Below are 19,487 nucleotides of genomic sequence, written 5' to 3'. Positions count from 1 at the left end.
TCGCGCGTGCGTGTATATATATATATATATATATATATATATGACGAGAGACTCAAGTCCAGCATGCGTATAATAATGGACTCTAGGGCCTCCTAAGGTGCCATGCTAAAAAATGAAAATGTTTTTTTTTTTGATGAAGTAAAAAAAAAAAAAAATGTTGAGCAGCATGAATTGGACTTTGGAAATCTCCTATTTGATACTTTGAGAAAAATATTCTTACAATTTACTGATATATTAATATGTATATGTGTGTGTATATATATATCAATGTGCATATAAAGATTTCTTTCACTCGAAAAATAAAGTTGATAAGTAAAATCATAAACTAATTTTTCTGCACCGCTAACCCCAAGCTTCTTCAATGGTATATTAAAAAAAAATCATTCTTTATATGATGATATTTTGGATACATCAAATACCACAAAACTAAGTCTTGAAAACATATGAAACAAATCTTTAAGCACTTGATTGATATCTAATATTTGACTAAGGACCTTGTTATATTGTACAGAGGGTTTTAGTTTTGGTTTAGATGTAATGGAATTGGTTATGCATAGAGACAAACTCACCCTGAATCAGATCGCAACTATAATACATGTTATTGCATTGCCAAAAATTCACCATGTGGCTATTATAGGTGCTAGATACAAGCATAGTTACAATCACAGTCGTTCGAGAACAATTCTTAAACATGCAAACTTTATAAATGGAGGGGAAAATTGAAAAAATCACAAAGGATTCAAATAAAAATATGAAATGGTAAAAATATAATTTTTGTTCCTGAGAGAAATATGTAAAATAAATCTTAAATAAATAATCCAATATTGTACATATACATTCACATGAAAACATATACAAAAGAAACAAGAACAATAAATAGTAACAAAAACAAGAATAGAGAACGTCGTTAGTTCATGAATTGCATGTTCCTATAATTAATAATGAATATTAGTTAACGATGAAAATAATTTCTTGATTAATTCATTTATCGAAGTTGCAACTAATCTATCTTCATTGCAACATGACATGATATTATGAGATGACGTGTTACCCCTTCTAGAGTAAGTATTTTAGAAACCATATTTCATCGAGATATTAGGGAACGAACTAAATCAATAGATTCACCAAAGATAATTAAGGTTGCTCTATATGGAAAAGAATTGATTTCCAAAGAACTAAAATTAGATAAAACTTGTAGAAATTTATTATAGAGCTTATTAAACGCAAATTATGGATAAAGGAAAGCCAGAACCCTAACCTGCACAATCATACTATTGCATTTGGATTTATAAATTGTCTGGAGTACTCGACAGGAACCCAACCGGTTAAACCGCCCTTAGATGAGACTCATGGAATGGGTGCTCGAAGCCTTTTTGCAACATAATCGATCTATAACAAAGCTTTCTTACGGTGATTTCTAAATACTTTTAAAGATCTTCTTAGTCTCTACTAATTTGTTCCATACGCCAATTCCTTTTAGATAAACGTGTACATAAATTAAAGAACGAGTCATAGAGGAAGCCACCAAGGTGGTAGCACAGATAGAACGGGATTTTGTTTTCACCGAGGTGGTTCAGATTCGAAACGCATGGGCGTCGATTAAATTCGGGGACCGGATGCCTCATGCCTGAACACTTTCGATGGGAGCATTACTGGTTCGCTGGTCTCGAGATGGCGCTGGGTTGACGTACTCACACGTAGGTGTTGATTCCAGTGAGGAAAGCCTATGGGTCGGAGAGGGTACGCGAAAACTTGCGGTCTGCATTGAACCCGGCAAAACAGAAAAAGAAATCAAGAAATGAGAGAACCTTACAAAAAGCCAAGACTACTTACGACCTCCGAAAGAAGTATTATGAAATCGAATTATTCTTGCTTCACCCACACAAACTATAGTTCATAACCAGGGGAGTACTGAATGCAGCAGTTCATGATCTCAAAGTACTGCTCACAAAGATGGCCAGGGGAATTCTAACAACATGCTTCCTATCCCCAGTCAAGACCAATTCCCCAAAAGTGTAAGCATTCGTCGCCTCCCCAGCCTTCAGCATGATCTTTATAGTCCTGGACTCGTTCGGGCCGATGGTGAACTCCTGAGGTCTTACAGCCACTGCCACCCCGGCCGGTTCCTTCACAGCCACCCGATACGTCTCCGCAGCACCGGCCACGCTCGTCACCCTGCGGACCACCGTCCTCGATCCAACCAAGTTGGCCACGGCCACACTTGGGGTGTTCAGGTCGGAGCACCAGTCGCTTCTATCTGCGGGGCATCCGAGGCCCACCGCTCGCCTCACGGACTCATCGTCAACCCCAGGAACTGCACAAAGGAACTGGATGTAGTGCTTGAAGCCAGTGTCTAAGATCAGGCCTGGGTCGACGGCTCGAGCTGCGTTGATGGCCCCAGCTCCATAATCAAATGGAGTTGCAGCGGCCGCCTCGTTCCCTTGGGATCGCATGGGGCCGCCGGAGCGCTCGGTCACGTCGGCGGTCGTCATCATGGCCGATGTGATGGCGGCAGGGCTCCAGTTGGGGTGACTCTGCTTGATCAAGGCGGCGACTCCGGCCACATGTGGAGTAGCCATGCTTGTACCCGATAGGAGTGCAAATTCTTGGCCTGTAAAAAATAAATGAATGAATGAATAATCGAACGTGGAGAAAACCATCAATCTCCTTTGCAGATGAATCTATCTATATATATATATATATATATATATATATATATATATATATATATATATATATGCATAGATGAATGAGAGCAGATTAATGAAGCGGTTAGTTTAGTTTACCTTTGACATTTTGATCGTCATGGCTCTTGGGGCTCCAGGCAGCCCAAATGGCAGAGCCTGGGGCCATGATGTTGGGTTTTAGGACGTCGGCTGTTTCCATGAGAGCATTGTTTACATCAGGTCCTCTGGATGAGTAGGATGCAACGGCCGGCCCCTGGCCGGTGTAGATGGCACGCCGCCCGTCTAAAATCCTGCCTGTTGCTCCAAAATTAACCACACCTCCATTGGTTCCTCGAACCGTGTTGGAGTCATAGTATTCCCAAAGAGCCTGCTTGCAATGAAAACGAGAGCGAGTTCACTAGTTTGAACTTGTTTGCAGCTCTGATATTGGACTTACATGGGTTTTGTGCTTTTTATCTGAACTTGTCCTGGAAGCTCTTTATCTTTTTTTTTTCTTTTTTTTTTTTTTTGAAGGATATGGAAGCTCTTTATCGAAAGGCTTGCTTCTTCATTGCATGATTCTAAACAAATACTTGAGTATGACATTTTTCTTTCATTCCATTAATAATCTGAGCTAGTGGTGGAGTTGTCTCGGCCATGAGTCCAGAAGATTAAATTCAGAGGATGGCCGAGGGTCTCTTGTTTCTTGTTGGAGTGTTTGGAGATTGATTTAGAAAAGCTGGAGACCATGTTCGGACATGCTTGTTGCAGTCATTTGATGGAGAGTGTGGAAAGAAAGAAATGCTAGAATGGTCAGATTTGAGGCAAAATGGTTCTACGTACTCATCATAGATGGAAGTAGAGATATTTTGACTTCAACGGGCAGCGGTACCTCCTAGCAAATGTTCCTCAATGATGGAAAATTTTAGAAACACTAATATCGCATGAACATATGCTTGTAGACTTAGCTTGTGTTTACTTTTTGTATTTTGCTTGTGTATTTTCATGTTCTCAATGAAATGTGACAGGCTCCTGCCTATCTTTTATATCAAACAAAAGGGAAAAAAAGAAGCTGCTGTTCTCATATGGATAGAATAGACTTGTAGTTTAAGCTTAATATTCATGCTAATGGTGATATCTGCTGATTGTCAGGAAAATTCTCTCATTATAAGCATAGGCATTGTTACTCGTACCTGCGATGCCCGTCTGCTGGTAAGCACAATGCCAGGGATTGACAGGGTCAGTGTGCTATCCACTGGAGGCTCGGAATCATAGCTGCGGTCCATCGTGATTATGAATCCAGCGGCCCCTATCTTCTGGATGGTGCCAACAATGGCTTCCATGCTTGTGGGTGCATAAATGAATTCAGTTATGTATGTGCAAATGATCAGCTTCCCCCGAACCAATTCTGGAATGAAGGGCTCCGGGTGCTGGCAGTTTTGGACTACTAGAAAGCTTGTGTTCCTGCTGCACACATCCTCTGCTGCTGCTATGGGGAGGAGTTCTTCCTCCATTGTTGGAGCTGGATTAAGAGAGAGTAAAGAAGAAAAGGATGAAAGAGCATGCAGCATGGAAATTCTGAATGTATTGTTGAGATTGGAGGATGGCTTACGTGAAAGGCCGGAGCCAGGTAAGGACTGCCTAGTGCCGAGTATGATTGAGTTGTTATACTTGCGGTCGGTCGTCGAGGCGGCGATGCTGGTGACCCATGGGCTGAATGAGAGGATCGAGCTCGAAGCAGGACCCCCATTGCCTCCAGCTTGAATGACCGAGACTCCGGCTTTTGTGGCAAACAGCAGTTCCACCTCTAGTATGTTGAGGAAAGCAGCAGGCCCCGGTGGAACAGCTGATGGTCCGATTGAAAGACTAAGAATATCAACGCCATCTTCCACTGCCTGTGATTAATGTGCAGCTACTTTGGTTAAATTGAAACAGAAGATGGGTCCATATAATGGTTTGATGTTTCAAGTAATGTTGGTTTTGAAAACCTTGTCAATTGCAGCTACCACATCTGACATATAGCCACCAAAAGAATAGACTGCTTTGTATACAGCAATCCTATCAAGGACAGCAAAAAAAAGAGAGAACAAATATATTAGTTTCAACTGATAATGGACGAGGTATTAGAACTTGAGGACTATATGATTGGAGTTTCTGAAGATGAAATGGAGTTTATCCATCTACCGGGCACCGGGGGCCATGCCGCTTGCATATCCATAGTTATAGCCTTTGGAGAGCACCGCAATTCGGTAATTTCCAGCAGCGATAGAGGCAGTGTGGCTGCATAAACAACAAAGTGCATCTGATATGAATGCCAAAACTATGTTACAATTGATCCGATGAAGCGAGCTTTTAATTACTTTTACAACCTCGATCATTTTTTTTCAATGAAAACCTCAATCATTATGTAAACATTTAGTGATTTTAGCACCAAAGAAAATTTGGGGAATAAAACAGTAAACTTGACTCAATTGACATATGGCTTGATTGATGTACAAGCTTTCTTAATGGATATATATATATATATATATATATATATATATATATATATATATATATATATATATATATATATATATATATATATATATATATATATATATATATATATGTGTGTGTGTGTGTGTGTATGTATGTATGTATGCATGTAAATATATATGTATGTATGTATGTATGTATGGATATAGATTGTATCCAGAAAATAACAGCTGAGAGGTTACATGTTTCAGTGGACTTGCCTGCCGTGGCCATCAGCATCAAATGGAGAAGCATAATCACGCGTTGCGTTGAAATCGCCTGCTGCGATTGCTGCACGCGCAAAGTATTGTGCACCAACAATCTTCCCATTGCAGGCTGTCAGAGGAAATTCATCTCCTGATTCACATCTCCCTTTGAACCTTGTAAGGTTGGAAGCTGGCTCAGGCCTAAGGTTGGCAAAGCTGGGGTGACTGGGATTAATACCGGTGTCTATCATGCCGATCACTATGCCATCACCGGATCTCTCCGGACCACCTAAATGTGGCCAAACTCCTGCCGAGACCCCAATATAATCTGGAGTATGGGTGGTCATCTTCACCATCTTCATGTCCTCGTGCATGAGTCGAACTCCCCGAGCATTACTAAGAATTGCAACAGCCTGTGGTTTTCAAAAGCTTAGGAATAACTGTTGTGATTTCTCAAGAGAATACCATAATAATTTGTAATGAAAAAGCATCAATTCATCAAATAAAACAGCAATACTGGAGAGGCGACGAGCCAACAACAACTACAGCAACATCCAATCACCTGACAAATGCTGCAAGAATTTTATGTTTGTCTACTGAACTCTTACTCAAAGAAAAAGTATGTCTTGAATATTTAATTAATATATTAAATTATTGACGAGCACTGGATATCTTGATTATTTGGAGATATTTTTGACAGTGTGGGGAATATGGTCACCATGCTTTTATTCACAGAGGGGACAAAAAGAATCATTCTCCACGCTCTATCCTTGAAGAAGTGGAGAACTATTGGGCAGAGACAAAGCCCTCTTCCAGTGGCGAGCATGAAAAATTTTATGCAGACACTTGATCTGCATTGCCCTTGCAAAAACACCCTATGTGTTTCTCTCGGTGTGACGCTACTCATGGCAGTTAAAGACGTGTTTTAGGGGCAATTTTCTGGCAGGTCAAGCATTTGCATTTATCCTTTTTTTTTTTTTTTTGGTGAATCGGCTGCTCACACTGCCCTAGCATGAGTACAGCCAGCTACATCAGCAATCTGCATTTATCTTTCTATGGGGGCAGTGCTGCAAATACTATGCAACTGCTACTCAAAGGCTTTGTTAAGGACCTCTCTGTAAATCCAACTAAATCTATCATGTTTCCTAAAAGTTGTAGAAGTTATGAAATAATGCCATATTTCTTCGATGCACGCATTGGTTTGTAGAATATTTTCATGAAGGATAAACCTCCTGAGATGCTGTATGGAGTGCAAAGCCATTGAGCAGGTGGGTGTAGCTGTAGAGTTTTGTATAGGAGCCTGTTGGGAGGAGGGACTCCAGGAATATGTCATGCCTACTGATCACCTTCTCCTTGTACTTCTGTGCTTCATCGCCACTCCTGCAATAAGATATAGCTCAATACAAGAGAGAGAAGGCACATGAAAAGGGACTATGATTAGGTAAAATGAATATAATAAAAGAATCACGTACATCACACGATTTCGACTCGCTTTGTATGAGATGACAGGGTCATCCTCCATCACTACCATATAAACCTTGGCACCAACAAATGACGGGCCTCTGTACGGAACCAACAAACTGACAATAGCAATGAGGATAGACTTCCAAACGAGAGCCATGGCATACCGAGATGAGCAGCAGCAGATTATCGGAAGTTGTGGGATTCCACAAGTCATATACTGCATGATAGGTAATAAAATTGCATCCCGTTGGAATGCGAGAGCGGTTGGGCGCTCCATTTGGAATGACATTGGTAGGTTTGGGGTTGGGGCAAAAGCAAAGATTCATGCAGTTTGTACCCTATCAACTTTTGGTGGGCAGGGAGGGAGGTATCTCATGCATCTCCCAGGCTCATTTCTAAACAGCTTTAGCCTGAACCTGATCATGGCCTCACACAAACGAACTCAACCCCACCACGTTCAAACTTTCACTCATGCTCGCAGACATTATTAGTTCTTCCAAAACTGTTCCCACCCAACACTGAAATGAATGTGTTTATCTTGTCTTTCAACGATTCACTCCTACCCGGTACGAAAATGCCAGTCAAGCGTCATAGCAACAGAGCTTTCCCTTTCTTTTTTTTTTTATTGTCAGATGAAGACATGGAAACAATTGAGACCAGTCAAAGAACAAACTTGATGTCCTAGTATGGTTTCATCATCAGTTTGCCTGATGGGGCACTGAGGTTCGAGACCGGCGGTGAAATCACAAAATGTTCTAGTGTGGTTTCACCGCCTGCGTGCCTTATGGGGCACTGAGGTTTTTGCTGTCCGAAAATACCTCCCGTCCGGTCTACCGGACTAGGAATGGGTTACTGGAAACTAATCCGTATTGACATCAATGTATCAACGATATGATATACCTGTTCCCAGCCCAATCTTCTTCGGATGTTTTTCCGAACAAACAAATAACAAAATCACGCTTATGTTAGCATTCGGCTGCTGTCCTTTCTTCACCATGATGGTAATCTTTTCCACACACACCGTGTTTGATCTAATAAAGCACCACTCACTGTAGTAAATTATGATAATTCAAACACGGGAACCAATTTTAATTCTGGAATTAATTTTTCGATCTTATTCCTTCTAATTCAGCAATGACATAACATCCTGTCGTATTTCTCACCCTAGATTTTTTTTATTTTCCTTCTCAAGTGAGAGCAAAGGCATATGATAGACCTCATATCCATAAAGGTCAAAAACTGAAAAAAGAAGTCGGACAGCGGGAAACAGAATCACATAAAGAGATCATGAATGCCCGGATCTTTGTTGCCGAGTGTACTCCCACAGAGCAATGGCACCACTGACATGAACGTTGAGCGACCTGATAATCCCCAGTTGAGGAATTTCAACACAAGCATCTAAAACATGGATAATATCTACAGGAATGCCTTCCTTCTCTCGTCCCAGGACCAGTACCTGAAATTAATGAGGCATCGGAATTTACTTTCTTGGAGAAAAATCACAAACAGTAATCAATTAGCGAGTTACAAACCGTTTTAGTTGGGAATGAGAAATGGTCAAGAGGAGTGCTATTTGCAGTCTGCTCGAGACCTAAGATGGAGAAACCCTCCCGCCTTTTCTTCTCTAAGAAAGCCTTGATGCTACAAATTGGAACCTCTATGATGGGTACCCACTTCTCAGCTGTCACGCTATGAAAGATAAGGATTGTATGAGGCTTATTACAAGCTGAACCAACTAAATTCATTTATAGTGGTAGAAATAAGGATTGTATGAGGCTTATTACAAGCTGAACCAACTAAATTCATTTATAGTGGTAGAAATTCCAAAATCTATGTCAGCCAGAGCTAATAAGCACGGTAAACTGCATGTACAGAAGTATCATAACTATGAAATTCAGAAAACTATCATGCAATGCCATGGAGAAGTAGGTCAAAACATATGGTTGACAGGTCTCCAACGCTGGTTTAACAGATTTGAACAAGCCTTGGTTCTTCACTAAGTCAAATCAATCTTTTTGTTGATTTTCGGAATCAAGTCACAATGCACTATGATGTTAATCATGAAAATAAAAATATTAGGAAAGTCAATAACACTAGGACAAAGTGGTCAATCAAGTAGGTTAATAAGATGCAAACTACTGCCTGACACAGAATTCTCAAAAAACTCAAATCAATGAAAATTAACTTGTTTTTGCAACTTTATCCATGCAGGTCTCCTCTCAGTGACAATTACCCATTTCTTTTCACAGATGACCATTATATACTAGACCAATTAGCGAGGAGATGTTGCCAAAGCACTTAGCTTGTTTGGCATCCTCCACCCTTGAAGGAGTTTCTGGGTCCAATCCCAGATCGTGGTCGCATTTTTACTGTATTCCTTTGAGGGGGAAAAAATTGCGAGATGATATCTGTTGGTGTGTTGGAGGAAGTAGCATTTTGCTCAATTAGGGTACATTTTAGAATTGCAATATTATAGGATTGCCAACTATGCTCCAACCAACTCATGCTATATGACACCTGGAGTGATCCATTTCCACTGAAAGATCACAGCTGCCTAACTCTGTAGAGTTGCTTCATACAGGGGCAGACTGCTCTGACACCAGAGCACTCAAAACTATGATCAAAACAGTTTCAAGGTTTCAAATTTACATATGTGAATAATCATGCATTTAGGCAAGGGAATGGCATCTGATGATTTAGTTATTGTTAAATATTTCTTAAGTAAAAAGCATAAAAAATGGAAATAAATAATTCTCTGGAACACCTAGCAGAAATGCCAGCTGGCAATGAGCCTCATTTTATTATGTATATGCTCTATGTCCCATTGACCTTTGCACACCCATTTCATGTGATGTGCAGCAAATCACCAACAATCGGCTGCACTGTAACATACAATTATCCAAGATAATTTAATCGATTTCTGCAATCTCATCTGTGATGATTGACCAGTCTGGAATCAATGAAGATCTTAATAACTATATCGCTGTGCTTCAGATCCAAAACAGTGCATTTCTATCCTAATGTTTTAATTAAATGTTATGAAATCAAAAAAGTGATCGATATGTTGCAAAAGCAATGAAACATTATAAATTTAGTAATGGCTACAATTGTGTTAATCACGAAGACTATGCAGTAGCATTTCTACAGAACAAGTATTAACATTTTCAAGAAGCACTAAAAATGAGGTGAATCTTATTTTGGTCTAGAAGTTCTAAAAATTATACACATTTTAGAAAACAGATTATGCAAAAATCTAGGACCAGTGGAAATTATTACATCTACAGAATAACAAAGATGTATGTAGAACTAAGAGGTTGGCAACTTAAGGTGAGTTTTTGATACAGATATATCTCAGACATCAGGGAAAATCATAATGAAGATCCTTCCAGATGGAATTATTTGCTTGGTAATTATTATCCTCATTATCCACACCTTTTCCCCATTAAAATGGGGCTAGCAACGTAGCACAGCTTTAAGTACCGAACACTCCATGAAAGGAATCATTAGATTTTCTATGCTAATTATGAACACAATGATAACTTTAAGGATTTGAAATGAATACTAGTTGGAAGCAACTTTAGGGACGTGCAGGCAGGGAGACCTAACTTAATAGGGGCAATTGAAGCTCAAGCAAGAAATTTATTTGGACATCGAAAGAGCCTAGATAAAGATAGATGATAAGGTTTGAAGAACGGAACTGCACTGAACTTTGTGGAGTGTCCAAAAGCTGCAGGGCAACCTACTTTGTTTTATCCTTGTTGACAAATTTTTTAATTGTGATTTTCTCCAAGAAAAAAGAGATTGATGCATGTGAAAAAAATAGAAAATATTAAAAGAACATTGTTTTGTCAGGCATGCGCCATGTTCATGGCTAACTGATTAACATGCCTGTTCGGATGAAGCTGGTCATCAAGATCCCTATTCCCCTTTTTACAGGTAGATAAAGTCCACGTAGGATTATCAGTTTTTGGGTCTGTCCAACCTAAGAGCGAAATGTCCTCACAAAGAGGTCTTTCATATTAAAAATGTTTGCTTAAGATGTTGGAGCATTTAAATTGACTTTCGCACAGATCTCTTCAAATATGCAGAAAGGAAAAACATTGACAATGACTCATCTTGCACCAGTTGATGGTGTAACTAGCTAACAACCGAATGGACTCACGGATGAAGAAGACAAATAAAAAGGGGGAAAAGGGTGTCAACAAAAACATGACTAACCTGATGAGTTGGAACTGTTTGTCCTGGAGAATACTAGCATCAGCAATGGCCAGACCTGCTGCTTTGAAAACCTACAGGCAAAACAGTATATCATAATAATTAAGGAAGCGTTGAACATCAGACCTAACACAAACAATTCCCAACCACATATAATCTGAAATATTTGTTTTTGTAGCAGACCTCGCAGGTTCGCGCTAATCCAGCAAGATTAGGTATACGATCTAGCAATGATGCTACGAGAATAAATTGTTGTTGACTTTGTCTTATTTGCTCCACAGCTTGATTTCTTGACTGCAGCACTGAGCTCAGAAGCTGATCTTCCTTTTCCATTTCTGAAATTCACATAAGATCAGAAGTCAAAAGTTGATATAAAATGATACATTCAACTTGAACAGGTATATTTGACTGCAAAATACCCATATTCCATGCAATACTACGTGGATTTAGAAAAAGGAAAAAAAAATCAATCAAATCAAAACTATCAAGGCGACATTTGGCAGCCCAGTAAGTTTTACTAAAATAGGGTTGCCAGAGTATCTCATCTTAGACAGATTACTCAAGAGCATCGGGAACCAAGTTGGTCATATTCTTCAAGATGAACTCTTCAACCTCATCCAAAACAGTGAATGATAATCATATTAAAAAGGTGATTTGCAATAACCCAAAAATATGATATTCATAAGTTCTTAAACCAATTTTATGTAACAGAAACATTTCTCTTTAAATGAAAATTTATGGCACTTAAAGCTTCAACATACTTGCATCCCTCTATCTGAACATTTGCATAATTACAACTATGATCAAGAAGCCTAATCCCATCTATTTGAGGTACTTTCTTCCTCTACTATTTGCTAACATGGCCTCACCTCGGCTAAAACAAGCTTCATAAAAAAATATTATGGTTTAATATTAGAATAGAACAAAGATGGGAGACTGATATGCTACCTTCTTAGCCACTTTTTCAAGTTTTCACAATTTTTTAAAAAAATATTGTAACTTAGCTAAAAGATAGATAAAATTGGTAGCATTTGCAAATTTTCTGTCTCGTGTCAAACATTTCGTTAAAGAATCTCTCCAAAACCCTTGATAACCAGAGAAGTTACTTCAACACTTCATTGTCAGTGAAGATATCCTTCGTGACCTTACATACCTAAAAGCTGTTTCAAAAACTCGGCATCGCCCATAACACAGTCAGTATCAGTACTCATGGACTGCCTCTCAAGTTTTTGAAGTGTGATTTTCTTCTGGAAATCCAGAGAGATATCTCTGAAAGTTTGTGATGATACTTGTTCTGTGTTGTCATCAAGCGATTCTTTGATATCCTTGCAAGCATCTGCAACAGCTAGGCTCTCATTCTTGATGATAGCAGCATCCTTTGCAATGGAATATCTTAAATCATCCCTCACATCCTGAAATTCATGAGGATGAGATTTCAACTATATTGATAACAAGAGATATACATTTGTAGTGCTTACGTTTAGAAAGCCGATCACTTGTTCCATGAGAGAAGTTGGAGCACATTCAAATTCAGATCCCTACATCAATGATAACATATAAAATCAGATGCCTACAAGGACAAAGTCAGTTTCAAGAAAGATTAGTAGCATAAAATAAAGGTTCAACATATACAGTATATGCAATTTATTGTGGAAACCAGCAGCAGTAAATGCAAAAGTATACTGAAAAAAGCAGTTTTGGAGAAGTTTAATATCTTAAACCTCACGGTGGGCATTAAAAACCCCAAAAGGAGTTGTTGATGTATTGGGATCATAAGCATCAAGAAAACATTCCATTGATGTCCTTAGCCTGAAAACAAAAGAAGAGAGAAGAAATAATGACAAAAGAAACAACTAAGTCTCATCTTCAACATAAGCAAAGAAAAGGCATCCATTATTAGAAGTTTTGTAATCGAAAACTTTGTTACATGGTTAATATAAGTATGATCCTCGAAGGTCTTACTCAGCACATTAGAATCAGTCTGAGTTATTTTGATGCCAAATAATGTTACATGGTGAACATAAGCAATATCAGTTTTGCCAAATGAAGCTGCTAGAGAAAACATATCATAAACAATAAACCTATACCATTTAAATTGGGTTACTCTCCAGGTCATATCCTTGGATATGAAAGGTGATTTCAATTGTCTCACTTGTTGTATCCATGCCTTCTTCAGTCTCCCCTACTCTTTCTGGCCCGTAGGGTTGCTTTCAAGACTGCCTCTACATTACAATAGTCTTCTGTCTAAGCTGCAACTTGAACAAACCATTTCATTTTATCCCCCATAACTTTATCAACTCTCAGTGCTGCTCCTAAGCATCCTCTAATGCATTCATGTCCAGCTCTAAGCTACCATCTTTCTGTCCACCTCAACAGTTTCAACTTTGAAACATTCATCATATACTACTGTGACCATTTCACCATCCAAAGTTTGAGTCAAATATCAAGATTACTCATACGACAATCATAATTTAATTCATCGGGTTAGTGGTACTTAAACAATCATAAAACACCACAAAAGTAATATCCAATTTCATTTAGCTATATCTTTTCCTATTTCAACACAGTATGTATCCCTCCAACTAGTATAACAAAACCAAGCTAGCAAAACAAGTCTGTTTTTTTGGAAAAAAAATCTCATTCCACAATTCTAACCCCATATTTTTTTTGAGTACAACCAATACACAAAACCATAAGCGCTAGATTTTTTCCCCTCCAAAAAATGAACATGTCCCTTTTTGTGGCTTTGTTATTGAACACATTATTACATGCTTAAGAAAGCACCAAGTCTGCTTTGGCCGTATAACAAGTAAATCTGGAGTACCTGGGTGAACTTACTCCCAACATACTTTGCCCTGAATTGAACTATACCACCCTATAGGTTGAAATAGTTTATTCCAAGTTCGGTGAAAAAAATAGCTCGATCAACTTCTTAAAATATATACAGGATAAATTGGTTGCTTTTCTAGCATTTGGTGGGTTAAACTGGAGTAAACCGGTCAAAAGGGACTTATTCCATTTAGCCTCCTTTCACCCCAAAGAAAACACAGCCCAAGGGTCCTGATTATCATTAAAAGTGAAAAAAAAAACATAACAAGCATATAAAGTTTCAGACCTCTAAACAGACATTATTGTAATCTTATTGGCTTATTGCCACTTGGACTCCTCAGTCTCCCGATAAGTCTCATCAACCAAAAGATTGATGTAAATGCATTTGCATACTGCTGCTTCTGGTTGATAAAATAATTCCTCCAATGCCTCAGTTTAATGACTTTTTTTCCTAAAATTTGGCAAGTAATTGTTGGATTCGAAATTGCATTGCTTCAGTATATACTAAGAACCAAGGTCCACCGTACCGATACCGGTCGGCGTACCAGATGTACCGGACCGGACCAGTACCGTACCGGCCAGTATGCGGTGGTTTTAAAAACTACAGCGCGCGGCGCTGTGGTTCTAAAAAAAAAAAGAATCGTACCGGTGCGAACCGGCTGGTTCGCACCGGTATGAGGCCGGTACCAGCCGGTAGCGGTTCGGATAAAAAACCAGAAAATACCGATTTTTTTGTCGTTCCGGTACCGGTCTAGGACCGGATCGGTACGTACCGGCCCATACCGGCCGGTACGGGCCGGTACGGCATTCCATGCTAAGAACTTCTGCAGCAACAGGATAAAATGGAGGGGAAAAATCCTTGTTTTATAAAATTATAACATACAAAATGTAGTAATCTGAAAATTAAATGCAAACTTGTACTGCAAAGTTTTTTTGAAAAAATACAGAAGGCCAGTAATCTTGATGATTCTTTCTGACACTTCAATGATAAACATAGTCATATACGTTGCTTTGCAAATTAACTGCATATCATATATTGTGCTGAAAACTAAAAATTGGTGTTTATTGAGCATGAAAATATGGACACCAATGTATTACAATTTTTTCATGCTACGAACTCGGTCTCCGAATGACTATATAAAAAGACAAAATAAAGGGAAACAATTCATACAATAGCATTGTCTAACCTAATTAATAAAGGCAGTTAGAATAATATCCCAAGACCCCAAGGTCACCAATATTATCAAAAAGCTGAAATATGAATACAAACTCATGAACAAAAGAAGATGGCCAAATTATAACCAGAAAAACTAAAAGCATACCTAACACAGTCAGTATTTTCTGTCAAATATGACTTTAAATCCTCAAAGCACTTCTTCTCCAGAGATACAGCTTCCGAACTATTGGATTTCAAAAGAGGCCATAATTTACAGAGGACTTGATGAACTAGTAACTGCAACAGCAGGAAAAGACAGTTGCATTGATTAACACAGCTGCAAAAACTGATAGATGTTGACCTCTGCAAAAACAAATAAAAGTTGACCACTAGAAGAAAAAAAAAAGTGCTTATACCTGAGTGAAACCACGCAAACTGTGATGATGTGAGGTCAAGAATGGAATTATTGGAGGAAGTAATTTGTTTAGATGTTTTATCTGAAGAGACAACTCATTTGCATGGAGGATTACATTGGCTGTTATGAAGACATATGAAGCAAGAGCCTGCATGAAAATGCATTCTTATTAATTAATGAAATACAACAACAGCAGAAAGTAAACACTTATACCTGTGGCCGCATCTTATAGTTGTGAAAAATAGGAATTAACTGCTCTTCAGCCTGTAAGAGTTAATAACAGGATAGAAATCAACAAAGTTTATCTTCAGAAATGAACAACAGATTCTGGTAAACAAACTAGTCATATAAAATGAATTTTATTTGCCAAGAAAAATTCAATGCTGATATCCTTTCATGAACCATAAGGAAGGGAAAAGAGAGAGATGACAAAATAAAAACTATGCTTAGATCTAAAGTCTAAACATCCAGTCATGGAAATATATAAAAATTAAAGTTATTAACAGAGTTCCACTGTCTGCAAGCAGCTAAATGCCAACCAATGCAATACAGTACCATTGTATAAACTTCTAGCCTGAATCCACTTATAAAGGGGCAAGCGCGCACACAGAGAATGTGGCATATAGAAGCTACAACCTAGTTAATTCAACAATTATGAAAACATACAATACCACATGCCAAACTAAATCAGATTAACTTACAAGGTAACATATGTAAGAAGGTTGTTGGGTTGATAGATTTTTCCAGTCAACTGATTGACTGATGCATAATATAAAGTCATGTTGCATTAGATATTCAAACTATGTTTCCCAAATTGCAATGTTTTCCAGAAATCCTAGAAGCATAACATCAAATCAACCTCCAATCAACATGTGAAAGAACACTAGGGTGAAACAGGAATTAATATACGAATTTCCGGTAACTAGATAATGAGAAATAAATGACATTACATCTAGACATAAAATACAAATTAATGGCGCTAAATCTATACACAAGATACAGTCTGCTCTTATAAGCTAGAAGCTGTCCATTAGAAAAAACTTCCTGTTATCGAAAGCCCATAACCTTACCATGTCATTCACATCAAGGATGCGAGAACTGCACAGTTTGGTTTGAACCGCTAGGTTTGGCATGAATCAAGGGCATCTCGGTTCACATAGGCTTGGTTAACCGCACACTGAACCAACCCGCAGATAGAACCAACCGAACCGCCCGGGCATCAAGCAATTCCGAATTTCAGCTTCACCTCACCCCCAAAGCTAGTTCAAGAGTGGGACAGAGCGGTACTGCTCAAGAACCCCTCTGACATTTCTTTTTTTTTCTCCTCTAGTTGGGCCAAAAAAGGAGCGTGGACAATAGAGAAAGGTGAGGTGCTTAGGATCTAGGTACACATCAAAAATTAAGAATTTTGGGCTCAAAAATTAAAAGACTCAAAGTATGCGGCTTCCTTCCTCATTTTAATGTTTTGAAAAAACTAGGGCAAATCTCTAAAAATTGCTAAATCTATGGAACATGATCAAAATTTTGTGAAAACATGATGCAATAAAAATGATGCAATTATTGGATTCATGCCTTAGATCATGAATCTAAGCTCCAACAAGTGGATTTGGAGGGTTTTGGGTCTGACCTCAAAACCTACACCCAAAATTCTATTTAATCCAAAATAAATACGATCAAACAATGTTTATTCTAGTTGATTTTTGGATGTGGTGCAGTAATGGATTATTTTGCAACCCCATTGGATTAATTATTTTTCACCCACTAGTATTTTTTTAATTAATTTTGAATAATTTTATAGACTATAATTTTGAAAAATATGTACCTAAAAATGTTAGAGGCGGGCCTTGGTGCAACAGTAAAATTATTCCAGTGTGACCTAGGTGTCATGGATTCAAAACATAGAAACAACCTCTCTATAGGATACTACGTACATTAGACCGTCCCAGAACCCACAATGGTTGGAGCCTCGTGCACTAAGATGCCCTCTTTTTTATACACATGAAAGCAGTTATCGAGCATCGTACCGGTTGCCCAACGGCACGAGTCAGTATGGGCTCGCATCGTGCTGGGCCTGCACCGACACAGGAGACCGTGGCAAAGAGGAAAAAAGATAGCAAGTTGGGGAGAGAGAGGGAGAGGGAGGGCAATGGCATCTCGGTTTCTTTATCGGAACCGTCCTGATCCGCCGCTGGTACGACTCGAGATGCCCCAAACCGGACGGTTCGGAACGGTTCCGTCGACTTTGCCTGAAAGCAATATTCGCAATCTCAGTACTGAATACTGTATCGGCACCTTATCGGTTCGGTATGGTACAATATACCCGTATACCGAAATAGCTCTCTAATCATTTTTCTCAATTTTTATTTCAGTACGCGTCGATACAGATCGGTACGCGTTGGTACAGACCAGTATGCACCTCAATACGCCTCGATACGGAGTGGTGCGTGGCTTGTAGCGACTTGAAATTGAGTTTCGTACCGGTACGGTATGGTACGTCTCATACTGCCCGGGATGGTATGGTACGTCCCATACAGCCCGATACGGGGCGATACGGCAGATCATGCTTGAAAGTGTTAGATAATTACACTTGCACTTCTACCTCGTATATAAAAATCTAGACTTCTTTAGTGCACATCAATCTATTAGTTGTAACTTTTGGTACACCACTTCTATACCGAATTATAATTTCTAGTAATCTAATTGTTTTCAAATGCTATTTATACATTTATATGTCATATATGTAATTCAAATAATGTATGATGCATTATTTATGTGATAAATATGCATGCTTCTTAATCCTACAGTAGAGGAAACCATAACTAGGCTACTTAACTTGATAGTCACATTACCATAGTAGCGGAAATCTTCCAATTAGGATAGCGAACCTACTACCAAACTCCTTGTAAACTTATTCTTGGACCCACTTTTTAAGCTTACTAACTATTTTGCAAGACTCGCTTCCCATATCTGCACCTGAACCACTTCTGGTAATCAAGGAAAAAATATAGCATTTGGGCTAGAAAACATAATAAGAAACACAAAATTAGAGTTTGGAGGACAAAACAGGTCTTAACAGAGGTGTTTGAGGTGTGTCTATGCATCCTATCAATATCCCTTATTGGTACGATCGTTGGTTCCATGAATATCAAATCCACCCTCGGTCAGTATGGTTTGATCCTCAGTATATCAATCCTTGATTCAGATACTCGTTTGTGCACTCTTATGCACCTCTTTAATGGCATCCATGTAGTTTTGCACATAATCTTCTTCCAAGCCCATGAGAAGACCTTAAATGGTAGATAATTTGTCACTTACTCTAGCTCAATATAAACCATGTACAATTTCCTTCTCTCCTTAAATATCTACACCATTTTTTATAGCCAAAAAACTCACTTGGGCAGTTGACCTACATGGCCTAAATCTCTTAAATATGTTTTATTGCCTATCTTAATCTTTGGTCAACCAAACATATCCATAATTTAAGTGTGGCTCAAAAATTTAAGTCGTAGAAGGTTCCCTATAGTTTTGTAAATCAACTTTATTTTTCTTGAGATATTATAAGAACAAAGGCCGTTCTTCACCAATAACTATGCATACCTTTAGCTGTACAACTACATCTCAATCATTTGGTTTACATTTTCTTTTAATTGGAGTAGAGAATTTGGTATAGTGGGATTGGAAAGTGGGGTAAATAGAATGGCTTTCATTCCAGAGGAAGTGACTTCTTATGATGTACTTAGTAGTTAAATTTCATGGAGGTTATTTGTAGCTATGCAAGTGGGATACATAGGTTACATGATTAGTGGTTAACCAAAATTTGCCAGCTTTCATGACTTGCATGACTTTCAACTTAACTTACAAGGCGTTAGCATATCCTAGGTTGCAATCTTGTGATCTAGATATGCGATGGCTAACTAGCTCAACAACAATGGACGAGATTAGGTTGTTGAGCAGCTAGTTTGACATGGTTGGATTTCATCAACAAATGAAATTAAGGTTAGATATCACAATTCCAAGAC

The 19,487-nt window shown here is 38.6% G+C and overlaps 2 protein-coding genes across 2 annotated transcripts in view; both read right to left on the bottom strand.

The window, feature by feature from the left end:
• Positions 1-1,925: 1,925 nt before the first annotated feature.
• LOC103710810 (subtilisin-like protease SBT2.5) lies at positions 1,926-7,010 on the bottom strand. The gene is made up of 8 exons (XM_039115997.1): positions 6,862-7,010; positions 6,619-6,769; positions 5,405-5,802; positions 4,851-4,946; positions 4,655-4,724; positions 3,860-4,561; positions 2,787-3,054; positions 1,926-2,611 (listed from the first exon to the last, which is right to left on the bottom strand). The coding sequence occupies exons 1-8, from the start codon at positions 7,008-7,010 to the stop codon at positions 1,926-1,928; spliced, it is 2,520 nt and encodes an 839-aa protein (XP_038971925.1).
• The window catches only part of LOC103710780, a 61,156-nt gene continuing 48,282 nt past the window's right edge, over positions 6,614-19,487 (bottom strand). The window contains exons 26-36 of the mRNA XM_039119581.1: positions 15,682-15,732; positions 15,470-15,616; positions 15,220-15,350; positions 12,790-12,877; positions 12,547-12,606; positions 12,222-12,480; positions 11,252-11,403; positions 11,072-11,142; positions 8,386-8,542; positions 6,862-8,309; positions 6,614-6,769 (exon numbers count right to left, since the gene is read on the bottom strand). Coding sequence (XP_038975509.1) covers positions 8,139-8,309; positions 8,386-8,542; positions 11,072-11,142; positions 11,252-11,403; positions 12,222-12,480; positions 12,547-12,606; positions 12,790-12,877; positions 15,220-15,350; positions 15,470-15,616; positions 15,682-15,732 — 1,287 coding nt within the window. The 3' untranslated portion in view covers positions 6,614-6,769; positions 6,862-8,138. The remainder of the gene's footprint in view (positions 6,770-6,861; positions 8,310-8,385; positions 8,543-11,071; positions 11,143-11,251; positions 11,404-12,221; positions 12,481-12,546; positions 12,607-12,789; positions 12,878-15,219; positions 15,351-15,469; positions 15,617-15,681; positions 15,733-19,487) is intronic.

This window comes from Phoenix dactylifera, chromosome 2 (genome assembly GCF_009389715.1).
Source record: "Phoenix dactylifera cultivar Barhee BC4 chromosome 2, palm_55x_up_171113_PBpolish2nd_filt_p, whole genome shotgun sequence".
Taxonomy (NCBI): Eukaryota; Viridiplantae; Streptophyta; class Magnoliopsida; order Arecales; family Arecaceae; genus Phoenix; species Phoenix dactylifera.
Note: the sequence above shows the minus strand (reverse complement) of the source record. Positions and strands in the feature narration are given on the sequence as shown.